The 27049-nt window shown below is 40.1% G+C and overlaps 1 protein-coding gene across 18 annotated transcripts in view; it reads left to right on the top strand.

The window, feature by feature from the left end:
* LOC144509199 (putative RNA-binding protein Luc7-like 2) overlaps nucleotides 1-27049 on the top strand; it is a 79762-nt gene that overhangs the window by 13106 nt on the left and 39607 nt on the right. For 3 of the 18 annotated variants that reach the window (XM_078237656.1, XM_078237663.1, XM_078237655.1), the window contains 2 exons: nucleotides 9374-9444; nucleotides 18388-20625. In XM_078237656.1, the coding sequence (XP_078093782.1) occupies nucleotides 20476-20625 (150 nt within the window). In that variant the 5' untranslated portion in view covers nucleotides 9374-9444; nucleotides 18388-20475. The remainder of the gene's footprint in view (nucleotides 1-9373; nucleotides 9445-18387; nucleotides 20626-27049) is intronic. The other 15 variants (XM_078237654.1, XM_078237662.1, XM_078237671.1 and 12 more) reach the window with 10 other exon arrangements.

Raw genomic sequence — 27049 nt, 5'->3', positions numbered from 1 at the left:
GTCCAAGAAGTGGCTGATGAAATTCAACGTGGGCAAGTGCGAGGTCGTACACTTTGGAAAAAAGAATAGAGGCATGGACTATTTTCTAAACGGTGACAAAATTCATAATGCTAAAGTGCAAAGGGACTTGGGAGTCCTAGTCCAGGATTCTCTAAAGGTAAACTTGCAGGTTGAGTCCGTAATTAAGAAGGCAAATGTAATGTTGTCATTTATCTCAAGAGGCTTGGAATACAGAAGCAGGGATGTACTTCTGAGGCTTTATAAAGCACTGGTTAGGCCCCATTTGGAGTACTGTGAGCAATTTTGGGCCCCACACCTCAGGAAGGACATACTGGCACTGGAGCGGGTCCAGCGGAGATTCACACGGATGATCCCAGGAATGGTAGGCCTGACATACGATGAACGTCTGAGGATCGTGGGATTGTATTCGTTGGAGTTTAGGAGGTTGAGGGGAGATCTGATAGAAACTTACAAGATAATGAACGGCTTAGATAGGATGGACGTAGGGAAGTTGTTTCCATTAACAGGGGAGACTAGGACGCGGGGGCACAGCCTTAGAATAAAAGGGAGTCACTTTAGAACAGAGATGAGGAGAAATTTCTTCAGCCAGAGAGTGGTGGGTCTGTGGAATTCATTGCCACAGAGGGCTGTGGAGGCCGAGACGTTGAGCGTCTTCAAGACAGAAATTGATAAATTCTTGATTTCTCGAGGAATTAAGGGCTATGGGGAGAGAGCAGGTAAATGGAGTTGAAATCAACCATGATTGAATGGTGGAGTGGACTCGATGGGCCGAATGGCCTTACTTCCGCTCCTATGTCTTATGGTCTTATGGTAGATGAGCGATATAAACAGAAATTGTTCTATATGACCTTTTATTACATTCAAGGTGGTATATAAATGCAAGTTGTTGTTGTAAACAAATCAACTAAACAGCTGAGTATAAGAAATAACAAAACAAGGGCTGCTTGATCGATTAACAGACTAATGAAAAAGGATAAAAAATTGTGGAAGTAAAATGGAAAGCGTTTTCACTTTGTGAGAAGCCAGAGAGGTGTCAGAGACTGTATTGGACCATTGAAGGACATTGAAGGCAAGGTTACAAAAGACTCCGTGGGTATGGTGGAAATAATATGCTTTGCATTGGTCATCACTCTTGAAGATGATAATTGACTATCAGAATTGAATATATTAAATTGGATGTACATATTGTTGTAGATGTATTTAAAAAATTAAGAGCAGCCTGGCCAGACAGTATTCACCTGAGAGACATCAGCAATGGGACTTGTGATGTGCCTGTAGCTCATTATTTTAATAGCTTACTGAACTCTGCGATTGTTCCTATGGACTGAAAGGAGGCTAATGTAGTTAACATCTTTAAAAATGGTGACAAGATAAACCCAGATAACCAAAAGCCCATTAGTTTGACATCAATGATGGGAAAGATGCTTAATTAAATTTTTAGCTATGCAATAAGATTTCTTGGATAGAGGGAGGTATGTTAGGGTGGCACAACATGGCTGCATAAAAAGTCATGGCTTACAAATCTAATAGTACTTTTTGAAGAACTTATGAAGATGTTCAATAAAGGAAGCCCAGTATGCATTGTCCATTTAGATATTCATAAAAGCTTTCGATAAGATACTGCACAAGAGGCTTCTGTACAAAAGGTAAGTGTTGGTGGTAATATGTGCAAATCTCTTTGGTCTGGAAATCTGTTCTTTGTCTGGAATTTTTTGAGCAGTCCCAAGCAACCCCCGGCATCAAAACAGTACTTTGGGAGCAGAAACATGGAAGTGACAGTATTTGGATAAATAAAGCCATTTTTATTACTGCTTTGTAATGTTTCATCACTATGTCAGGAAAATATTTATATCGAGAGGGTTTTCCGGTTCTCTCACTTGCGTTAGGCATTCTGAAGTTATTTTATAATGCAGAAATGTCATGAACCCAAGCATTCTGGACTGGAGACGCTGCAATGTATATTGAGAATTGGCAAGCAGTTCTCAATATAGGCAAAAAGTAGTTATAGGTAGATTTGGATCTATTTGCACACTGGTCATCACTGGTATCCCACTGGTGTTGGGGTTATTGCTCTATGCTATTTATTAATGATCTGGTTGTAGATGTTGGGAGCATGAACTGAAATTTGCAGGTGATACAAATTGTTAGGAATGTAGCTGATGCTTGGCTGCTTCAGGTAGAGTTTAGTGTGTTGGGAGATTAGACTTTGAAACGTAAAAAATTAATTTATTCAATGTGCACTGATGTTTAATTCTACCCCTCTGTCTCCTTTGCTCCCATCTGCCTATCCAGTAGGTATAAGAGATGTGTAGTTTTGAAGAACACAGTTCTCCTAATATAACGGTCAACATTCCTCCCTCAATCACCAAGAAAATCCGATTAATTGATCATTCTATTCTTGTTATCCTAGGACCTGGCTTTGTACACATTTACTGCTGTATTTGCCTCTCTGATTACAGTAACTGCACGACAGAGTTTTTGGATGTTTTAAGATGCTGATAATTTTTGTTATAATTCATAGGATGTGGGTGTCGCTGGCTAAGCCAGCATTTATTGCCCATCCCAAATTGCCTTTGAGAAGGTGATGAGCTGTCTTCTTGAACAACTGCAGTCCATGTGATGTAGTAAACCCACAGTCCTGTTAGGAAGGGAATTCCAGAATTTTGACCCAGTGACAGCGAAAGAGCGGTGATATATTTCCAAGTCAGGATGGCGAGTGACTTGGAGGGGAGCTTCCAAATGGTGGTGTTCCTATGCATCTGCTGTCCTAGCCCTTTTAGTCGGTAATGGCATGGGCTTGGGAGGTGCTGTCCAAGGAATCTTGGTGAGTTGCTGCAGTGCATCTTGTAGATGGTATACACTGCTGCTACTGTGCATCAGTGGTGGAAGGAGCGAATACTTGTGGATGGTGTGCCAATCAAGTGGGCAGCTTTTTCCTGGATAGTGTCAAGTTATCTGAGTGTTGTTGGAACTGCAGTCATTCAGGAAAGTGGAGAGTATTCCATCACACTCCCGATTTGTCTTATAGATGGTGGACTTCGGAGATAGCCATGATATGGAGATACCAGCGTTGGACTGGGGTAAACACAGTAAGAAGTTTCACAACACCAGGTTAAAGTCCAACAGGTTTATTTGGTAGCACAAGCCACTAGCTTTCGGAGCGCTGCTCCTTCATCAGGTGAGTGGGATTTCAGTTCACAAGTCTCAAGCAATCGAGACTTGATTACCTGTAAAGACTTGGATTCCAACCATTATTTTGCAAATTGAGTTTGTGTCTTTATATGCCCTGAAATTGTGAACTGAAATCCCACTCACCTGATGAAGGAGCGGCGCTCCGAAAGCTAGTGGCTTGTGCTACCAAATAAACCTGGTGTTGTGAGACTTCTTACTGGACTTCGGAGAGTCAGGAGATGAGTTACTCACCACAGCATTCCTAGCTTCTGACCTGTTTTTATTTTGCTGCTTGGGTATTGTTTCAGCTAAATCTTCGTAAAATTGCCATCCTCTTTGTCCCCTGCGACACTGGCCTTTACTTAATTTCTCTGATTGCAATTTAGCCCAAGCCCACATGTGCTGAGCATGTACCACTGGACCCCAAGCTCAGCTTCCACATGGACTATCAGCATTGTTTTTTTTCAGCTTTATAAGATTGCAACCATGTCAAATTGCCTTCCTTGTGCAAAAATAATTTGCAACTTTAGTAACTTGAGACCTGATTTCTCTAGTGGTTCCATTGCCAGTTTCTTCCCAACAAAACAACTCATCCAAGTTTCTCAGCTTGTGCCTTGTCACCCCTGCGCTGTGCCCCAGCCACTTGATTTTAATGTTCTTGTCCTCTCCTTCAAATCTTTCCATGACCATGCCAAACTCTGTAAACATCAGCTGTGTGTTCTTACACACAGCTCCTTTCCTGCAACACTCTTGTTCTTTGCTCTGCCATCCTTCAACCATCTATTGTAACACTCTTCTCTGCCATCTATTTTTGCTATCCTCTGCTGTTGAAAGCATCTTTAAGACTCTTCTTGGCCCTAACTTTCCTGTGTTCCCCAGCCACCACTCATGCTTTTACCCCTTTTTCTGTTTGGTTTAGAATGCCAGGGAATGGTAGATTATGTTGGAAGGAGTATGAAATTTTGGTTAACATAGAAGGAAACTTGGTACGTAGGTCACCCTAGCTCCGTACCGTTATACACCTGATAGATTAGTCACAGACCTGTATTAATTGGTGCTTATGTACAGGTCACTGTCATTATGACTTGATTATAATTTTAGTCTGCCAATAAAGGTCTCCTGGTAAACTGGAACTTAATTTTCTGCCATATATTTGTTAATAGGTTTAACTAAATGAGAACCTGAATCAGCCCACAAGGAGTTAATATTTCACTTTAGACAACTGCTTTTATATTGGTTTTTGAATTGTAAATTATACTTTAGTTAAATTAGCTGAGCCGTCTTTCTTTGAATGCAGTCCCTAGTTTTGCAATGTGTTTTGGCATAAGACACTGCACGGACAATATTAGAGCTTTTTGTATCCACACAGTGTGTTATGCCTTAGTTGCAATAACCGGCTAGCAGTTTGACCTCAAATGTTTATTCCGTAGAAGCTTTTGGTTCAGTTGGTAGTACTCTTGCCTTTGAATCAGAATTCTATGAGCTTAAATTTGAAAAGCAAGCTTAAACATATGATCTTGGCTGATAGTTCAGTGCAGCACTGTAAATGCTGCATTGTGTTTTGGATGAAATGTTAAACTGGAGCCCTCAAAGAATCTAAAGAAGATTAAACAAAAAGGGAGTTCTCTGGATATCATGGCGAGCAGTGCTCCCTGAAGTAACCACCACAAACAGATGATCTGGTTCCTTTGATTTTTGGGCCATTGTTGTTGTGTGAAGATTAACTGTAATGTTTTCCTACACAAAACCAGTGACTGCACTTCACAAGTCACCAGTTTTTTGTAAAGCACTTTGCAAAATTCCAAAGCACTCTATAAATCTAGTTTGTTTCATTATTTTATGTAAAGTAAATTTGAAGCTGTCAAGTAAACCATGTTCAGCCCTCATGCTTTGCTAGATAGTGAGATTGCATTCTAGCCATTGTCATTATTACACAGAAGGAGACCATTTGGTTCACCGAGTCCATGCTGGCTCACTAGAGAAATCCTGAGAGTCCCATTGGTCTGCTCTGTTTCCAGTGCCCAGCAAGATTATTTCTCTCAAATGTCCGTCCAATTTCCTTTTGTGATCGTTGGCCATCTCCACTTTTACACATGACCACAGCTATGAATTATATAGCTGCCTGTCAAATCTGTATCAATTTTGATATAGGTTGCATGCCATTCCATAACAACTACTTGTAGCTAGATCACACCTTTTAATGTAATTAAATTTCCCAAGGACTTCACAGGATCATTATAAAATGAAGCATGATTGAGTCACGTAAGGAGATATTAGGTCAGATGACCAAAAGCTTGCTCAGAGATGAGCGTTAAGGAGTGTCTTGAAGGAGAAAGGCAAGATAGGGAGGTTTCAGGAGTGTCTTCCAAAGCTTGTGGCTTAGGAGCTGCCAGTGGTGGCCAATTAAAATTGGGGGTGCACAACTAGCTAGAATTTAAGGAGCACATATCTGAGGCTTGTGAGGAGAGCAGCTTCTGTTTTAAACCTTTTGCAGCTTGAAGCAACATTAAACTAAGATACAAGTATAGCATTTTTCACAGATAAACCACGAACCAAAGCACGTTCAGGATTACATTTTACACGAGCCTGATGCGAAACAGTCCTTGACCTAGAATTGATGATGGGCAAATTATCTTAGCAGCAATCCCTGCACCTATCAGATCCAGGCTAGATTGATAGGATGAACATCGCCTCTCGCTGTTGGGGCATGTATGAAATGTCTTATGGCAATTAAACCAGTAACCTGTGGTCACAGCCTCACAGCACCAAATACACACACATTGGAATTCTATCACTCAAAAATCACTGAGAAGTGGAAAATTAAATTCTTTTGCTGTAGTGATGTCGTCTTAGACGAAAAGTTAAGGCGCACTTTTTGTGTAGAAAAAAATGGACTTTTCTTTGCATTTCTGATCTGGAAATTGGGTTTCCAAAATTAAGTGCAATCCAAAATAATGTTGATTAGCTTATAATTTTGGAGCAAACAAGTAAGCTCTCTGCATTGTTGATACTGGATTGCTAAAGGGCAAGATCCTAGTAATGCTGCTTTTAGGGATAGGAGCCAATGTTATGAATGCGCCTTACAATTGATGTTAGAAGCCATTTTCATTGGGTAAGATAAAAAAGATATACAATTCTTGGGGGAAAAATACTTGTATGGTAGCCTCTGAGCCACCAAGGAGTAAAGATTATCTTGTCAAGATATTTGTAACAAAAGAGAACTCTTTTGAGTTATCTGCAAATGAATGTTATGCCCTAGTGACTTGACTGCTACTCACTAAATGAGGCACCTGTCTTCAGGGTGAATCGACCAGGCCCCTCTTTTGTGCTTTTGTACTTTTCCTTTTTACTGGACAATGGTTCCTGAAGGAACATATTGGCATGAAATCATTCTGGGCAGACAGTATTGTGTGATGAGCATTTTTCCTGCCAAGTTGCATGTGGTCACGCAACAACTGGAATGTACCAAGCAGGCATTGTTTCAGGTTAAAAAAATGCATGTGCTAGGAACCATGCAGAAATATTTATAGGTGTGGTGCACAATAAATTTTTAAATGGAGATTGGTGACATGTCGTCTGAGGTTTTTACTGACTCCGTGGCATTGATGGGTGACAAACCTGACTATGTTTTGATGCAACACCTTGTAGGAATGCAGAATGTGAGAGCAGACTCCCTGAACAACAGATTAAATTCCTTCGGTTCATGACTTATAAAATCATTTTTAATTGAGTGTAGAAGATGCTCAATAACCCTGAACTGACTTGAGGAACAGTTATAGTTGGAAGGGTCACATTTGGTAGTTTTGCCTAGAGCATCCACTAATCGACCCATTCAAGTTTCAAGTCAATCTGACCAAATGGGTGTTCATTCCATCGGTGGTAGACATTTTGCCTTAGAGAACTTCCATATTAAAAAGCTTTAAAGAAATTAAACATGCTAGACTGATTCGACCAAGTATGCTTGGTGCCTGGGAAGCTTTTTTCCCCATTTGGAGCAAAAATAATATTGTGCTGAGTGACTAAACTCTGATGTATTCCACCTACACCTCCAAGATAAATAATTTTATCCACCTATTTGTATTTGTGTCATCCACTGGCAGAAGCCAAAGTGTTGAAATCAGTCAATTGGCCTTTTAATAAGGTATGCCGGTCTGAACAATTTAAAATGGCAAATTCTGGTATTTAGATTTTTAGTTATATATGTAATGGAAGTGAATATAAGTATAAACTTTACAAAGTATTCAAACCCTGCATTTGTTTAGTTACCTTCCTGAGAAGCATTGAACTAAAGTCTCCATACAGTGGAGACCTTTTCTTTAAACCAGTGTTGTCCAATAAAAATTGCAGATGAGCCACAAGTATGGCAATGATATCCCTGTTTTATTAGGAAAACACCTTAACTCTTAGAATATTTAACAACTACCTGCATCACCAAAGAAGTAAAGCACATTATCATCAAAAACCCACAGTGCTTTTGACTTATCATTTTACCAATAAACACACAAAATTTCTTTAATTTATATGCGTACACTGCAAATGAGTATTGAGATCAAACCCAAGGATGGTATTGGTTGTTCATTTTTAAACTTACAAATCAGAAATCCACAATTGGTTCCATGTCCCTGATGTATAACTGACAAAACCTTAAACTGATGTATTTTGTACACTTGGTATCTGAAATTTGTTTCTCATATTGGTTGATCTCTCATTGCACACAGGAAATTGAGACTAATTGTAGTCTTCAGATGCAGTAGAGTTTGTGGCGTACACAGTTGATTCTGTTCCCATTTTACATTCTGCATATTCTATCTTTATTTTTATGTTTCTGCTTTTATTTGTTCATGGGATGGGAATATTGCTGGCAAGGCCAGCATTTATTGCCCATCATCACCAATGGCGGAAGGGTGTAAATGCAGCACAGTGAGTTTACAAAGACAATTTCTTATATAAATGTGGGCAAAGGAATTAATGGAAAAAGTTGATAGGAATTCTGTGCAATGTAAAATTTTAATATGGATTTGACCAAAGTTACTAACCAGCTTGTTAATAGTTTTCAAATAGTGTGCACAGCAGTATGTATAACAGCTAAAAGTGCACAAAGGAATTCAATACCATGATTACTTGTAATGTGATAGTTGGGTTCCTCCTTGTTGTGCATCTCCTTTTGGTAAGAGTCAGTTTAGCTTTGTTGCTGACCATCCTTTAAAATCTCTATCTTTAAATGGAGGAGTCCAGTAACTGTAGGTTTTTTTAATTTATAGAATTGATTAAAAAATGGATTACGAATGTGGCAATCCAGGGAAAGAGTCAATTCTGAAAAGTAAATTCATTCATTTAGTGGAATCTTAAAAGGATTAGGAACTGCTGTTGAAAATGAATGTTTCAGGAGGTTGTTCTAAGTTGTCAGTTGTAGCACGTTGCTTCATTTTGTCAGATAATATTTGGACACCAGAATTGGTTCAATAAAACAGAGTCTAGCCACACAATAGACTTCTACACTAACATCCTAAATTGAAAAGTATTTTAAGCTGAAAGTACTTCATTTTCACTTGATTTGTTGTGGATTGACTCATTAATATAATAAAGTATTTGTAAGGAACTTTTTGTAATGGTCAAAGCTACATAACCCCACAACTTTTTAAAACATTTTGTGCACAACCTGTGCAAAGTTATGCATTGGTACAATCAATGTTTTAAATAAAACATGCAAGTGGTTGCACGGTAGGGCTAATGAAAATTCTAAGCTATCAGTTGAAAGCCACACTCAGAAGGAATATGCAATTGGTAGTGTGGGATTGCAGAAGTATCTCTTCCTCTTCCGACTCTGAATTGGTAATAAATTTGGAATTTTATTCTGTTGCTTTTCTTTGGGTGGCGAGGAATCAGAATTTACTTAGAGGTACTTGATAGTTGAAATAAAGGGGTGGGGGGGAATGAACTGTCTGTAAGGCTCTGTAAACTGTCAATTGTGGCAAGTCAAAATTTGATCATCTAAACTGGAAGGAATGGACAGACTCCTTTGTGTTTAAAGCATTTGGGTTGCATATAATTACAAAGATATTTTTTTCCTCCCTTCCAGGACATGTAATATTGCAGTTAGATGCATTGTTGAATTTGCTGGGCGTTACTCTTTTTTTCCTATACAAACTGAACAATTTGGCCCCTTGTTTTATTCATAAAGGTTCAGTGTATCTTTGCCTGCCTACTTCAATCTGCAAGGGAGTTACAGAAACACCCCGCGTTCATCGAGCCGTGAGTCATGACTAATTTTTCCAGCTGTGTTAATAAATGTGGACAAAGGAAACGGTCAATTTTAATAGCTGCAATATACAAAGATACGGTGTACACAACAGTGGAAAATGAGTAAACTGCAATGCAGTAACAACTCTGGCCAGACCAATTTGATATGTAGGTTTACTTCAGTTTTGGGGGAATCGATTGAAAGGATACTACTGCTAACTTGCAAGCAGCAATATGAGACCACTAGATTTAAACTGGGACCAGTATTTACGAGACACATGCTGTGATTTAATTGCATTGTTCGCTCATATTAAGAAATAAATTCTGGAGCATTTGGTCAAGATTTACCACATGTTTTATTGCTATGGGTATAAATGAAAATTTGCCATTTTAAAAACCTCGGGTCGTCAGAATTGGTTTTTCACTCACTGAAACTTTTTTTTCAGGGTGATGGTGGTACCAAATAAGAATTGGCTTGGCTGTGCAATGCAGCTATATGCCAGAAGTCTGCAAAGTTGCTTACTGTGAGAGTGACAGTCATCTTGATTTAGGATTGCACTTTAAAAGTAGTGATCATTATGCTCGATGCGACTAGCATCACAGCGATGGGTCGTTGTGGCAAAAGGCTGAATTTACACAAAGAACAGCCAACAGTGTTATCCAGACTGTTGTAATAAAGGCACAATCTTAAATCCTGATGGTAAACATCTGAGAAATCCTGCCATATCATATGAGAGAATGAAGTATTCATACTTCATCAGATGCACATAAAAAGAGGACTAGCCATTAAATGTTGACTTTATACCATATTGTAGGGACAAGAAGATCATTCTTCTCTCCCTCACTCTTGAGTGCAGCTGTGTAGGATAGGAAACATTTTATAGACTGGTCAGCTGTACTCACTAATGCTTCCTGCTGGCATGCTTTTCTGCAGAGAGAAGGGAGAGGATATCTTTTGTGTTAATGGTTCAATCCTATTTTAGTCTTAAGCATCCAAACATAGTTTTACTTATCCTTGAAGCGTGTGCTAAGGGGCAGTGATCTGATTTATTTCTGCAAAACAACAATTTGTAGATGGCTAGTGGACCAAGCTGCACAGATTCATTAAATCATAGATGAGAACTTGATCCCTGTTCCAATACTAAAACTTGGCATACCCATTCCTCCCATAAAACTGTACTGACGTTCTTGCTCATTCTCCTGCTCCATGAGGGAATTTTCAACATGCTGTACTTTCTCTTTAGTTCTGGTTTTATTTTTTGTCCCACTTAGCCTACTTGGATCTGGCATTCTGATCCTGGAATTGATATTTTGGTTTAGTTTAGTTTTAAGTTGTGAATGTAAACCAATTTTAGACAACTTCACAATGAGTGAATCCATTTGTTAGCGGAATGAAGAGAATGAAAACTACAGCATGGTGGTCCATCAAAGTTTGTATTTGCCTGCGTTTTCTCAGCACAGCCCTGGAATGTTCCTGGCTTAGGTACAACTGAAAATGATAATATCACCCCAGACCAGCAATTTTCCCTCTAAGAAGCTGAAAGCATTCAGTTATTTTGTGCCTCTTCCTCTCTAGTTAGACGAGCAGAAACTGTCCCTTTCAAAGACTCCACAATCAGAAATGTGAACCTCTGCTATCTCTGGCTGGAGAACAAGCTGGGGAGAGGAACAATTCGCTGTCTTTTTAAAGACCCACAACTTACATTTAAGAGCAGTCTGTTCATTTTGAAAACAGTATCTCAATTCCAAGTATATAATATATTGCTCATCCAGTACATCTAGATGAGTACTCACAATATCTTTGTATTATGAGCAATAAAATTTACACTAGGATATTATTATGATGATTTGTGGGAGGGGATCATTGATGCCTGACATTCTCCAGAATTTTTAAAAAAGCTCCTACCTATTTTGTGTACTTTCTCTTATAACCAGGATCAGTAACAATGCTTTTTTTTGATCAATGTTTTGCAATAGCCCCAGCTTTAAATCAAGTGGCCTTAATTGCTACAGTGTAAGAACTTAGCAGTAGATTAATTTCTACAGTTAATGGTCTTAATATCATAGTCCATAAGATCATTTATTAAACATTAATAAAACTGTCTTTGAGTCGTGTCATAAGTGCCATTGGCGTCGTAAGTGCCATAGGCATTAAACAGTCAAATTTCAAAGGGAGAATATGTAGATATGTTATATACAATAGCTTGGTACATAGTCATCAAACAAGGCTTGACATTGTGCTGATTGATAATTTGCTGCGCTGCAAGGTTATTGGGTACATTTGTTGGTTGACTACAACTATAAAGTTATTTCCCTTTTTTCTTCCATAAACTCCACACAAAGACCGCTCTTTGTGTGTGTTTTTGAGATGCTCCTGTTACAGTTTATGGATTATGGGCATTTTCACTTAAATCTGGAATTAAAAGCTAGTTCCAGTCATGGTGACTATGAAGCAATCATCAACTGTCATAAAAACAATCTAGTTCACTAATGTCCTTTAGGGAAGGAATCCTCCTGTTCTTACCTGGTCTGGCTCGCATATGATTCCTGACCAACAACAATGTGGTTGACTCTTAACTGTCCTCTGAAATGGTCTCACAAGCCACTCAGTTGCACCAGAGCACTACAAAAAAGTCAAAGAGGAATAAAACTGGATGGACTACCCAGTATCAACTGAGGCAACAAAAATGACAATGGTACACCTGGCCCTGTCAACTCCGCAAAGTCCTCCTTACTAACATCTGGGGGCTTGTGCCACAACTGGGAGAGCTGTTACACAGACTAGTCATACTCTCCAAATCGTAGCTCACAGGCAATATCCCAGGGACCACCATTCCTGGGTATGTCCAGTTCCGCCGGCAACACATTGCTTTAAACTGGGGAAAGAGTTGCCCTGTGAGTCCTCAGCATTGACTCCGGACCCCATGAAGTCTTATGGCGTCAGGTCAAACATGGGAAGGAAAGTTCCTGCTGATTGCCACTTACCTACCGCCCATCCGTCCATCTCTTTCTTCCCCATGTCCCTGTTGATGAATGCAAACTCCTCCATGTTGAACACTAATTGGAAGAAGCATTGAGGTGGCAAGGCCACAGAATGTACTCTGGATGGGGATTTCAATGTCTGTCACCATGATTAGCTTGGTAGTACCAGTTTCCTGAAGGACATAGCTGCTAGACTAGGCCTGTCGTAGGTGATGAGGGAACCAACAAGAGGGAAAAACCTACTTGACTTCAACCAGACCAATTTACCTGTCGCAGATGCATCTGTCCATGATAGTTTTGGTAGGATTGACCACCACACAAGTCATTGTGGAGACAAAATCCCATCTTTAGATTGAGGATACCATCCATCATGCTGTGTGGCACTAGCAGAATGCTAAATGGGTTAAATTTGGATCAGATCTAGCAACTCAAAAACTGGGCATTCATGAGGCACTATGGGCCATCAGCAGTAGCAGAATTGTATTCACCCAGTTTCTCTAACTTCATGCTCAGATATAGCATTCACTCTATCTTTATTATAAACTCAGGGATCTACTTTGGTTCATTGAAGAGTGCAGGAGGGTATACATAGAAACTAGGAGTAGGCCATATGGCCCTTCGAGCCTGCTGCACCATTCATTATGAACATGGCTGATCATCAAATTCAATATCCTGATCCCACCTTTCTCCCCATATTTCTTGATCTCTTTAGCCCCAAGAGCTACATCTAATTTCTTCTTGAAATCACACTGTTTTGGCCTCTGTGGGTGAAGAAAATTCACCTGACCCTCAGTTATAAAAGGTTTACCCCTTGTCCTCAAACTATGACCCCTGGTTCAGGACTCCCCACCATCAGGAACAATCCTTCTGAATCTACCCTATCTAATCCTATTAGAATTTTATAAGTTTCTACAAGATCCCTTCTCGCTCTTCTAAACTCCAACGAATATAATCCTAATTGATTTAGTCTCTCCTCATATAACAGTCCTACCATCCCAGGAATCAGCCTGGTAAACCTTTGCTGCACTCCCTCTAGCAAGAACATCCTTCCTCAGATGAGGACACCAAAACTGCACGAAATACTCCAGGTGTGGCCTCACCAATGTTCTATACAATTACAGTAAAACATCCCTATCCTTATATTCAAATCCTCTCGCTATGAAGGCAAACATACCATTTGCTTTCTTTACTGCCTGCTGTACCTGCGAGCTTATTTTCAGCAACTCATGCACAGGAACACCAAGGTCTTGCTGAGTATCCACCTCTCTCAATTTACACCCTTTCAAATAATAATCTGCCTTCCTATTTTTGCTACCAAAGTGGATAACCTCATATTTTTCCACATTATACCGCATATACCCACTCAGCCTGTCCAAATCACACTGAAGCATCTCTGCATCCTCCTCACAGCTCATCCTCCTCACAGCTCACCCTCCCACCCAACTTTGTATCATCTGCAAATTTGGAGATAATAAATTATGTTCCCTCATCCAAATCATTAATATATAATGTGAGCAGTTGGGTCCTAGCACAGATCCCTGCTGTACCCCACTAGTCACTACCTGCCATTCGGAAAAAGCCCCATTTATTCCAACTCTGCTTCCTGTCTGCTAACCAGCTTTCTAGCCATCTCAAGACACTACCCACAATCGCATGGGCTTTAACTTTACATAGTCATCTGCTACGTGAGACTTTGTTGAAAGCCTTCTGAAAGTCTAAATAAATCACATCCACCAGTTCTCCCTGGTCAACTCTGCTAGTTACATCCTCAAAGAATTCCTGTAGATTTGTCAAGCATGATTTTCCTTTCGTAAATCCATGCTGACTTTGTCTGAATATACTACTGCTTTCCCAATGTTGTGCTATGAAATCAGTACAAGTCATACCTAAAAATGAGCTTTCAACCTGGGGAAGCCATAACACAGGACTAGTTGCATGGCAGATAATGGAAGCAGCATGCAATAGACAGAGCTAAGCTATCCCACGCCCAGTGGCTCAGATCTAAACTCTGCAGTCCTGCGTCATCCAATTGTGAATGATGGCAGGCAATTTCCTAACCAGAGGAAGAGGCTCCACAAATATATCTATCCTCAATGATGGGGAGCCCAGCACACCAGTGTAAAGGACAACATTGCAGTATTTGCAGCCATCTTTAACCAGAATTGCCGAGTGGGTGATTTCTGCCTACTAAGGACCCAGCATCACAGTTGCCAGTCTGTAGCCAATTTAATTTACTCAAATATGATATCTATGAATGGCTGAAGGAATGCTATGGTCCCTGGCCACATTCCAGCAATAGTACTGAAGACTTGTGCTCCAGAACAAGCTGCGCCCTTAACTTAGCTATTCCAGTGCAGCTACAACACTGGCATCTACCTGACAATGTGGAAAATTGCCCAGGTATGGCCTGTCCTCAAAAAGCAGGACAAATCCAACCTGATCAATTACACTATCATCAGTCTAGTCTTGATTATCAGTAAAGTGATGGGACATATCATCGACAGTGATATCAAGAAGCACTTAACATAGCAATAACCTGCTCACTGATGCTTAGTTTGGAACCTGAGCAAAACTGAAGTCCGTGGGAATCAGGGGAAAACTCTTCGCTGTTGGAGTCATACCCAGCACAAAGGAAGATGACTCTGGTTGTTGGAGGTGAATCATCTCCATCCTGGGACATTACATCAGGCGTTCCTTGAGGAAGGTCCAAGGCACACCATCATCAGCTGTTTCATCAATGACCTTCCCTCTAGCATAAGGTCAGAAGTGGGGATGGAGTCATTACCAGCACCAATGAAGATGGCTCTGGTTGTTGGAGGTTAATCATCTCCGTCCCCGGACATTACTGCAGGCATTCCTTGGGGAAGGTCCTAGGCATACCATCATCAGCTGTTTCACCAATGACCTTCCTTCCATCATAAGGTCAGAAGTAGGGATGTTCCCTAATGATTGCATAAAATGTGTAGTACCATTCACGACTCGCACAATCTAAACTTGGGCTGATAAGTGACGAGTAACAAGTGCCTGGCAATGGCCATCCCCAACAAGAGAAAATCTAACCATGTCCCCTTGACATTCAATGGCATTACCATCTCTGAATCCCCCACTATCAACATCCTAGGGTTTATTGACCAGAAATTGAACTGGGACCGGCATATAAATACTGTGGCTACAAAAACAGGTCAGGGGTTGGAAATTTTGAGGTGAACAATTCATTTCCTGACTCCCCACTCCTTGCCTGTCCACCATCTATAACAAGTCAGGAGTGGAATGGAATACTCTCCACTTAACTGAATGAGTGCAACTCCAACAGCACTCAAGAAGCTTGCTTGGTTCAGAACCATCCAGAACAAAATAGCCTGTTGGCACCTCAGTTGCCACCTTTAAAAATTTGCTTCCTCCACCATTTGATGCACAATGGCCGCAAGCAGCGTGTACCACATACAAGATGCACTGCAGCAACTCACCAAGGCTCCTTCAGCTGAACCTTCCAAACGCTACCACCTAGAAGGACAAGGGCAGCAGGCACATGGGAACGTCACCACCTACAAGTTCCCCTCCAAGCTACAGAGAATACTGACGTGGAACTATATCACTGTTTCTTCACTGTAGCATCCTGAAACTCCCTTCCTAACAGCGCATAGACTGCAGCAGTTCATGAAAGTGGCTCACTACCACCATGTCGACTGCAATTAGGGATAGACAACAAATGTTGGCCTAGCCAGTGACGCTCGCATTCATGAAAGAAGAAATAAAAAAGAAAATATGTGGGAGTTCCGATATGGTTCCCTCAGTAGAGCACTCAGTGGTCTAAACAATAGAAATTGAGTTGATCAACAAATCCAAACCTTGAAATGTGATTTTACTGTCCATTCACTTTGAAGTAGGTTATTGTTTCATAATTCATATGATGGTGTTGTATTTACTTTGAGTTGACTTTTGAGTGTTGTGGTGCAGCTCACCTGTTTGATTTGGCAGGTTTTTTGCAGTGCTGTTCAAAGGTGAAAATAGTGTTGCGTTGTTTAGGTTTACCAAATTGACCGAATCCTGAAGGATAGTGGATTTTGTATTTTGGGTGTGGATGGAATAGAGCCAACCTGGACAACCACAAAATGTCTGCCAAAATGGAAAACATGGACACTATATTGATGTGCCTAATCTAAACATTATACACCTCACCAGCAGTACCTACTGTCAGAACTTGCGTACTCCCACAGAGCAGACCTGAATATTTGACCACCTGTCTCTGAAATGACCACAAACAGTCAAACCCACTTTCTGCCCTTTGCACTCTTACTTTAAAAAATGCTGTCCCAATAATGTATTGGGCTTGAAGGCATTTTCAAGCATTTTGTAATAAGCATTGCCCATGTGATAGTGATCTCACTTCATTTGCAGGACCACTTAATTCTGTTTTCTTCTGGGGCTTTATTCTGTTGTCTTTTTGAAACTAGCAAATATACCCAATAACTGTATGTTAGGAATTAGAACGTCAAAATCTTAAAATGCAGTCGAAACCCAGGTTTTAATTTAAACCATGTTTTTGGGATGGTGATGTGAACTGAGCCACACTCGTTTGTGTGATTCTGCTGTTTGGGAAGGTAGCCATTGATCAGGTTCGAGTTCTTTCAATTTATCTTTGCTTATACTTGAAACATTTACTGTCTTCAAAAATGTTTGTGCTACCTTCCTTTAGTAGCCAGTATTTTACAAAAGCTAAGTGATTTCCAAATTTGAGACTAATTCCGAGCTCGATATAAAATTTAATACTTCTGACAATTGTTTACCAAATAATTGTGGCAAAATCGATCTCGTTTTGTGCAAGAGAATAGTGCCTGTGCTTGGGGCTGAAATAATTGTTAGCTGTACCAATCATGTGTTGCATAATCATTCTGAAAATCATAATTGGCCACATATTCAAAATTGTGACTGATCATTAAAATGAATCATGAAGTTAAATAAACAGAGAATGAGAATTCTCTCTTGCAAATAACTATCAATATGTCAAGGCTTGTTCAGAAAAGTATCAATCTATTGGGTATGGCATTCTATGTAAGATCAAATTAGCAACTTGGCTGAATGAAAGGTTTAAGCCAAAGTGATCAGAGATGAATGTTCATTCTATTCAAGCCCAAACCCCCCTCGTTTTTCCACTAAGGTTTCATTTCCTTATCTTCTAGTGCATAATTTAATCACCCATTAGGAAAGAGCAATGTCTAGTTCATCTTGCATTTATTTAGTTGTTGCTTCAATGATGCTGAAAAGTCAAAACTATACTAGTTAGTGTGAATATAAATTCCAGGAGTTTTGAGTTGAAATAGTGTTGAGGTATTTGAGAAATGATCTTTCTCACAGTTGTGCAGTGCAGAAGTTTTAAACCTACATTTTAATTTGGAATGGCCGTCAGAGAAGTAAACTGTATAGTCGACCAAGTGTTTACTGTTACTATTTTTGAAAACGCTGTTTTAAGTCCAAAAGAAGATAATTTCATTTCATTTTGTAGAACTGCTTGATGTGTGATTGGCGTAAGTCCCTTCTTGCAGGTGTATAACACTGAACACTCTCACCTTTTTAACTTCCCAACATCCAGGGTATAAAACACTGTGCAGCTGAGGCACTAATAGTGGAAGAGATGGAAGCTGGTGTCCTGGGGGCACTCGCAGTGTGTATTCTCGCTTTGCAAGCTTTTTCAATTTGTTTTGTTTATCCCTCTTTTTATAAAAAAAAAAGGAAATTTTACAGTTGATTTCAAATGACATTTTACATGGCTGAAAGAATTCCATGAGGTATCATGTCTTGGAAAAGAATCTTACACAGAATCCTGATAAGTAGATGTGGGATTAATGAAAACCATGTAGAATAGACTGAGGCAGCTGCGCAGTTTGGGGCTTATTAGTCTATAAAAAAATTTTTAAATGTTCATTTTGTACTCTGAGCAGTGTATATCCATTAAACAATGCTTTACTCTCACAGGAGTTCACCTGACACACGGTCTATCTTTGGGCCAGTACAACACAGCATCTGTAGGGTAGGGTGATGCAACTACCAAAATTATATTTGTGAAGATTTGCATTATGTTTGACGTGTGATCTTAATGGAGCTTACGTTATTTCCCATGTGTTTTTTTTTTGTAACTGCATCCTAAATTTTGCCACTTGCGCACATGGACTTAGAATTAACAAGTTAACTGCTTTGGAGTAGCTTAGACCAAATGAAAGCACTGCACTTCTGTGACATAATTGAGGTTATAAAATTCTGGACAGTGCTTTTTTTAATGTATTTATAACTCGTCTCATGAGTGGTGTTTTGATCTTTTTTTAATTTTTTTTTTAGTTTTATGTGATTTCAATGTGTTTTTCTCCTGTCCGTTATCGCTCACATATGTAATGGCTCCTATGCAGCTAGATGAAAGAAGTGCGTGGGCAGGTGTATAAAGTGGGTTCGAATCAGGTCAGTATGGAAAATCCTGTAAGTGACCGCATCTGAATACCCTTACTTAAATTGGAATCCTAATTTTAATTTGGTTGTTTTTGGCATGATTACTGTCAAAAATGGAGTTCAGTCATTTTAGGTGCTTCAATTGATAGTGACACCTCTTTAAATCTTTAGGAACTTTATTTGAATGAAACTTTTCTCCTTGTTTCTCTTAAAGTAGGGCAAGGAGCTCTACCCTTGTTTAACTGAATCTGTTGATATGGACTACTTTGCCCGTTTCAGTAAGTTTGAAATCAGTCTGTAGTGCAGTGCTAGTCACATTGCTCTCTGTGTGCACAGTCCAGGTAGACTGGCAGTTTTGTTGGTGAACTTCTTTCCCTGCAGCCGGAGTAATTGTATTCAGCTTTGTCGATATCACAAAGTTGATTTTCCTACGATTTCATTTCCAAGACATGATACTTGCCTGGAACCTGCTTCACGAAAGACTGATTGACCTCTTAAAATACAACTTGCCCTAAACGAATGTGAAATCATCTGTGTGACTTGTAATACAGTAAACGTACTTGGGTGAAAAAGTATGTTTCCGATTGCCGCCTTACCCAACAAGTCCAGGAAGGAGAGTCCATAAAAGACTACTGCCACATTTACATTGTAGGTTGGGCGAGACTATGAAAGCTGTTGAAAAGGTTTTAATAATCCATAGTAGGAAGGGAGGAGAGAATTATAGGACTGGGGTGTAATATATAAGAGTCCCTACTAATGCTGGTTTGGGGTAATGAGCAGTCTGGCAGGATTGAGGTACTGGCTTGAGACCTGTTCATGTTGAATTATATACAGAGTGAAGCCCACTCTTCTGAAAGGTTGTGTATTTGATGCCAGTAATCTCTGGAATGTTGTGGTTCTACAACAATTAATCCCCCTTGTGCTGCCCTATAATGCATTAATTATGGTGGTAACCTGCGGTGTTAGTATGTACACATAAGTTTGCTCTGAAAGTTGCCACTTCAGCCTGAGCTGGCAATGATATATTTCCCTTTCTGTATAAAACATTTCTGGTATTTGATCCAATCTCTACACAAGTGCACATTTATACAAAATTATTTTGCTTTTGTAGAGTCCTATAGTAGTGAGTAACTTAATAACAAGCAGCTACTGGATGTGCACAAAGCAACTATCTTGATTTCCATAACTACCCGGAGACAAACCATGTCAAATAAGCAATCAGGTAGGAGGAGGTTGAAGGCGGGAGGGGGGAGCTGAACTCAACAAGATGCTTAAACACAGCATTCAGAAATTTATGCTTTCGTAGTATGCCACATCTTTAGTGGTGAGCACCTGTTTGGTTGTAGATAAACTGTTCATATATATCTAGATGCAGCATTCTGCTTCATATTGAATTTTGAAAGCTTAATTTTTAATGGCTTTAGTTGTGGTAATTTTACTGTAAATGTTTTTTGACTAATCTGTTAAGTTAAAAGTAAATGTTTTGCTAAAATCCTCAAGCTATTACTGGGCTACTTTGCAGACACGACTGTATTTTAATCATTTAGTTTAGAAAAGGCACATGGTATTGGAAACATACTTTGTCAGAGGGATGGAGGCTGGGATTACTTGTTACGTGTGTGTATGATTCATAGTTTCCCATCTAACCCTGTGTTGCACTATGACCTCTGTATTGCAGGAGATGCCAGTCGGCAGCGAATTAGATTTACTGACGATCGGGTCTGCAAGAGTCACCTCCTGAGCTGCTGTCCACATGATATTCTTTCTGGAACGGTAATGTATTTTGATAAATTAAAAAATACATGTTTTAATTCACAATTCTTTTATAATTGGTGAAATCTGATACTGAACAGTTATATGCTTGTTGCTGAGCTTTTTACTAAAATAGGAGCACTTTGTAATTAAAGGTGAGTTCACTTAAGCAGCTGCTAGTTCGATACTAAATACTAAAGTATAATTTTTCCTGTCGTTTCAGTATGAAATAAGCACCGGATTAGTTTTCTAAATTCAGTCCAATGCCTTTGAACCAATTCGTTTAAAACCATTTTATCAGTTCACTGTCACTTTTAGCTGCTCTCTCACATATATCGATTTTAATGGTTTGTCCATGATATTGCTCACAGGAAATTGTATGATGCACTGCTGTATAGTGATAGGAATATTATATCATGGGATGCAAATGGTAAAGTGTGAAATTAATCATTTTGCTAGGAAAAATAGATTAGATTTTTTTTCGAATGGTGAAAGATTGGGAAATTGAATTCAGAATAACGAAAAAAGACAGAACCAACACATCAGGAGTTCAGTGACGATTGTTGGCGCATTGAAAAGAAAGTAGTCGAAAAGCAATTGAAATGGTATAATCATCTACTCTGGAGAGAGAAAAACAAATGTGGTGAGGTGAGTCATGAAGGTGATGCTGCCAAGAAGAAGAGGGAGAAGGCCTCAGATCAGATGGAGAGATATGGTGGCAAGAGACGTAAATGCAGCAGGATTGGAAGAGCAATGAGTGACTGCCAGGATTATTGAAATAGAAAATGGTGAACAATCAACATTATGGTGACCTCAAGTGAAACAAGAGAAGCCAAAAGAAGAAGAAATTGAGTGAAGCCACAACTGTGTGCAGTTTTGATCATCATACATGAGGAAGGACATACTCGAGAGGGAATGCAACAAAGGTTCATTCGACTAGTTCCTGGGATGAAAGATTGTAGTGTGAGGAATTATTGAGTACACAAGGCCTACTTTCAATGGAGTTCGAAGAATAAGTGATCTAATCGAAATATATAACGTTCTTAAAGTGCTTGACAGGGTAGATGCTGATAAAATGCTTCCCCGGGCTGGGGAATTTTAGAACGCAGGGTCAGCCTCCGAATTAGAGGTTTAGGACCGAGGTGAGAAATTTATTCACTCAAAGGATTGTGAATCTTTGGAATTCTCTATAGCTGAAAGCTGGGGATGTTCAGTCGTTGAGTATATTCAAGCAAGAGGTTGATAATTTTTTTACGACAGAGGAAATTAAGGAATGTAGGGGTAGTATGGGAAAATGGCGTTGAAGTAGAAAATCAGCCATGGAAATAGAAATTTCCAGCATTTGGCAGAATTTCAACTTTGGAATCACGGAATTTTGTTCTTTTAGTTCTTTTTCCGACATCAGCAGGGGTGATTTTGAAATATATGGCCCTTTAAACATTTTTAAAAAGCAATGCGATTCTGAGCTTCCGGACACAACAACAGAAAGGGAACAGATTTGCTATTGATTCTAGCAGAACGGAATATGTGCATGTAGTGTGCCTGCCCTTACCCACCTGTGCAGTATTGACTGCATGGCTTTTGTCAGAAGTAGTGCCAGAGCATGAGCTGCCACATGAGGAGGAATCGAACATGGTGTGTGAATTCTGGGGGTCATTACAAGAGTGCATGTGGCCCAAAGCGTGAAGCAGCTGGGCAGGGTATCCCTGAGCATGGCTGCAGATTGCGAGGAAATCGGATGACTGGCAGCCAACTTCCAGAGAGCACAGTCTGCAAGCACCTTACCGAGGTACAACTGCACAGCATTCTCCTCTATCCCCCTGCCAATGGCAATTGCTTTCTTAGTAAGACCTGCCCTGGGCAAATTATTTTCTCTCTCCCCAATAGCCCTAGACTGGCAAGAGCTCCCATTCAGACAGTTGTGTACTCTTGGCCTGATGACATCTCTCTCTCTCTCTCTCTCAGACCGGAATGTTTGGGGAAGGGGGGACAGTTTTGCTGAACTTTTGTGAACCAAATTCAAATTCATGAAGCTCTGAGTAGCAGGCTTATCCTCTTTCCCTGCCCTAGTTAATCAATGCAGTCACTGAAGCTGTTTAGTTTTATTGACCAGCAAGGAAAGTTGAATGTGACTGCATCATTGAAAATTGGCATAAACGATTGTGTGGCAGAAGACGTAGAGCACTCAATTTGTAATTTTGTAAAATGAGGCAAAAATTTGAACTTTAGAAACGTGACTTAAATTAGTTTGGGGAGTGCCACCATGTTTGGAGAAATCAATTACAGTGATGCAAAGTTCTTATGTACATCGACAGCAATATGTATTTATAAAGAGACTTTATTGTATTAGAAGGTTCTTCACAGGAGCATTATAAAATGTAAGTATGACACCAAACCACAGAAGGAGATATTAGATCAAAGTTAAAGTAAACTTTAACTTTAAAGTTTATTTATTAGTCACAAGTAGGCTTACATTAACACTGCTATGAAGTTACTGTGAAATTCCCCTAGTTGCCACACTCCGGTGCCTGTTCGGGTCAATGCACCTAACCAGCACGCCTTTCAGACTGTGGGGGGAAACTGGAGCATCCGGAGGAAACCCACGCATCACCCATCAGATGACCAATAGATTGGTTAAAGAAGTAGGTTTTAAGAAGTAACTTAAAGGAGGAGCGTGAAGGAGAGAGGTGGAGTCTAGGACACAAATTCCAGAGTTTAGGGTGTTGGCAACTGAAGGCACAGCCAGCTGTGGTAGAGCGATTTAAAACAGGGATGCTTAGGAAAGCAGAATTTATGGAGTGTGGATATCTTTGAGTGGTGGTGTGATAGTCAGTTGTGGAACTGGTGAAAATTATAGAATTAGGGATGGGTGAGGCCATGAACAGATTGAAAACAAGTATGAGAATTTTAAAGGAGGTGTTGCTTAACTAGAAGTCAATCTAGGTCAGCAAGCACAAGGGTGCTAAGTGATCAGGATTTGGTGTGATGAAAGATGGGCAGTAGAGTTTTGGATAACCTCAGGTTTACAGAGGATAGGATGTAGGGGCTAGCCAGGAGTGTATTAGAATAGACAAATCTAGAGGTAACAAAGACATAGATGTGGGTTTCAGCAGTAGATGAGCTGAGGCAGAAGTGGAGATGTAAAATTCATTCAAGCTTGTGATTTACAATATCTGCCGTTGGAACTGTAGTGTGTTCCAACTGTTCAAGCTTAGCTACAAAGTAAATCAAATTCTGTGTTAGATCATGGCCTGGAGTTTCCTCCATGAATGCAAATAGGAAGCTGGATCCATGGAATGTTGAGGTTATTGAAAATAGGAGCAGGAGTAGGCCATTCAGCCCTTCAAGACTGTTTTGCCATTCATTATGATCATGCTGATCATTCTACTCAATGGTCTGATCCTGCTTTCCCCCATATCCTTTGATCCCATTTGCCCCAAGAGTTACATTTAACTCCTCCTTAAAAACGTAAAATATTTTGGCCTCAACTGCTTTCTGTGATAACGTATTCCACAGGCTTACTACTCTCTGGGTGAAGAAATTTCCCCTCATTTCAGTCCTAAAATGTTTACCCCTCATCCTTAGACTATGACTCTGTTTCTGGACTCCCCCATCATCAGAAACATCCTTCCTGCATCTACCCTATTTATTCCTGTTAGAATTTTATAAGTTTTTATGAGATCCCTATCATTCTTCTGAACTTCAGTGAATATAATCCAAACCAACTCAATCTCTCCTCATACGTCAGTCCTGCCATCCCATGAATCAATCTGGTAAATCTTCGCTGCACTTCCTGTGTAGCAAGATCATTCTTCGAGTCTGCACGAGCTTTCGGAGCGCTGCCCCTTCACTCACCTGATGAAGGGGCAGTGCTCCGAAAGCTCGTGCTACCAAATAAACCTGTTGGACTTTAACCTTACGTTGTGAGACTTCTTACTGTGCAAACCCCACACAGAGTGAACCGAGGCCGGAATTGAACCCAGGTCCCTGGGGCTATGAGGCAGCAGTGCTAATCACTGTGTGCCACCGTGCCGCAAGGTAAACAATGTTTCTTACCAACTTGAAGATGAATAATTCCACCCATTTGCATTCATTAAGGATCATAAAAGCTCTATAATTACGATTCCTTGTCAATAAATTTTTTCAGACCTTTTTTGTCTTCAATCACGCTAATCCCGAAATCTTGATGAATGGTGGAGCCGTCTTGAAGGGCCAAATGGCCTACTCCATTCCTCTTTTTCATGTCCCTATCATGTTGTCACATAACATATTGTTATGATGGAGTTGTTAGCTGGTGTGGTCATTTCAACCCAAAAAAGTAGTGGCCATTTAAATAAAGCCTGAGATTGCTCAATTTATTGCAGTTTTAGAACATAGAAAAAATACAGCACAAACAGGCCCTTCGGCCCACAAGTTGCGCCGGTCATGTCCCTACCTACCTAGGCCTATATATAGGCTTACCTATAACCCTCAATCCTATTAAGTCCCATGTACTCATCCAGAAGTCTCTTAAAAGACCCTATCGAGTTTGCCTCCACCACCACTGACGGCAGCCGATTCCACTCACCCACCACCCTCTGAGTGAAAAACTTACCCCTGACATCTCCTCTGTACCTACTCCCCAGCACCTTAAATCTGTGTCCTCTCGTAGCAGCCATTTCAGCCCTGGGAAAAAGCCTCCGAGAATCCACCTGATCTATACCTCTCAACATCTTGTACACCTCTATCAGGTCACCTCTCATCCTTCGTCTCTCCAAGGAGAAAAGACCGAGCTCCCTCAGCCTATCCTCATAAGGCATGCCAACCAATCCAGGCAACATCCTTGTAAATTTTCTGTGCACCCTTTCAATCATTTCCACATCCCTCCTGTAATGAGGCAACCAGAACTGAGCACAGTACTCCAAGTGGGGTCTGACGAGGGTCTTGTAAAGCTGCATCATTATCTCCCGACTCCTAAACTCAATCCCTCGATTGATGAAGGCCAGCACACCATACGCCTTCTTAACCACCTCCTCTACCTGCGAGGCCGATTTAAGAGTCCTATGGACCCGGACCCCAAGGTCCTTCTGATCCTCTACACTGCTAAGAGTCTTACCCTTGATATTATACTCATCCCATTTTGTCAGGAATCATTTTTTGGGAAATGATTGTCAGGCAGGCAAGATTTCAAGATTTTTTTGTGAAAAGCCAAGAGTTGCAGCTTGTCAGTGTGTACTAACTAATGCACTATTTTTTTACTATAGAAAAGGACTAGAAAGTTATGAAAGAAAGATAAAGACATGGGTTAATAGAGCACCTTTCATGAGCTCAGGATGTTCCAAAGTGCAATGTAGGAAACGTGGTAGCCAGGTCCCCCACACAGCGATGTAATGATGATCAGATATCATCTATTATGGTGATGTTGTTTGAAGGATAAATATTGGCCCCATGACACTTGGGAGAACAACTCTTCCCTTCAAACTAGTGCTCACTTTATGTCCATTTGAAAGAGCACGCAGGGCCTCAGTTTAACATCTCATCCATAAGATGGCATCCCTGACAGTGCAGCACTTCCGAAGTACTACACTAAGTGTCAGCCTAGATTTTTGTGCCTATGTATCTGGAGTGGCGTTTGAACCTATAATATTCTGACTGAAAGGAAAGTGTGCAATCAGTGGAACCAGGGCTGTCTCTTCATGATATATAAGGCAGAATATATTACCTAACTGATGCAGTAAAGCAGTGTCACTCAAGACTCTTGACATTTTCTGTGTACATTTCAAATAGCCATCTTTGTCATACTTTTTAAAAGCGTTATGATGCATTAGATGATGTTGTATTTGTTTAATGTTGCAATATCTCAGTAAAAAAAGTGGTAGAGTTCAGGTTTACTTGCTATTCAGTCTTCAGGGTTGCATCCCTGACTCAATTTTAGTAGCTGTGATATGTAAGGATCGCTGATGTGAGACTTTCTGAATTATTTTCAGATAATTTTCAGACTTTGTTCCTGACGGATCTTGCTGCAAATGTATGATTTGTTTCCCTATATGTTTACATAGGGAAATTTACTAGGATGGCCAAACATGCAAGCCACATGTACGACCAGCATGCACACTGTCAGTCATACCAGTCCAGAGGCAAACCTCGAGAAAGAAAGCTAACCATTTACAATAGACAGGAAAGTTCCTCCAACACACATCTTATTGATGCAGCAGTTGTAAGGGCTTATAGTGTCTGATTAACCTTAACAGGCATTCTTTTTTAAAAGAAAAGCTTGACTTTACACCTTAGATACTCACCCACTGCCTGAAATTTGTCATCGTCTTCCGATCTACAAAACTATTTTCAACAAAAAGCTATTAAACACTGATTACTCAACAGCTGTTGGAGTTTTGTTATCTGAAAAGGGCAGAGCAGCATTTTAGAAGCCCTGTACTCCGTAATGCATGCTGTTTTGTTTTACTGT

The sequence above is a fragment of the Mustelus asterias genome, chromosome 21, assembly GCF_964213995.1.
Source record: "Mustelus asterias chromosome 21, sMusAst1.hap1.1, whole genome shotgun sequence".
Classification (NCBI taxonomy): Eukaryota; Metazoa; Chordata; class Chondrichthyes; order Carcharhiniformes; family Triakidae; genus Mustelus; species Mustelus asterias.
This window is presented reverse-complemented; position numbering and strand designations above follow the sequence as displayed.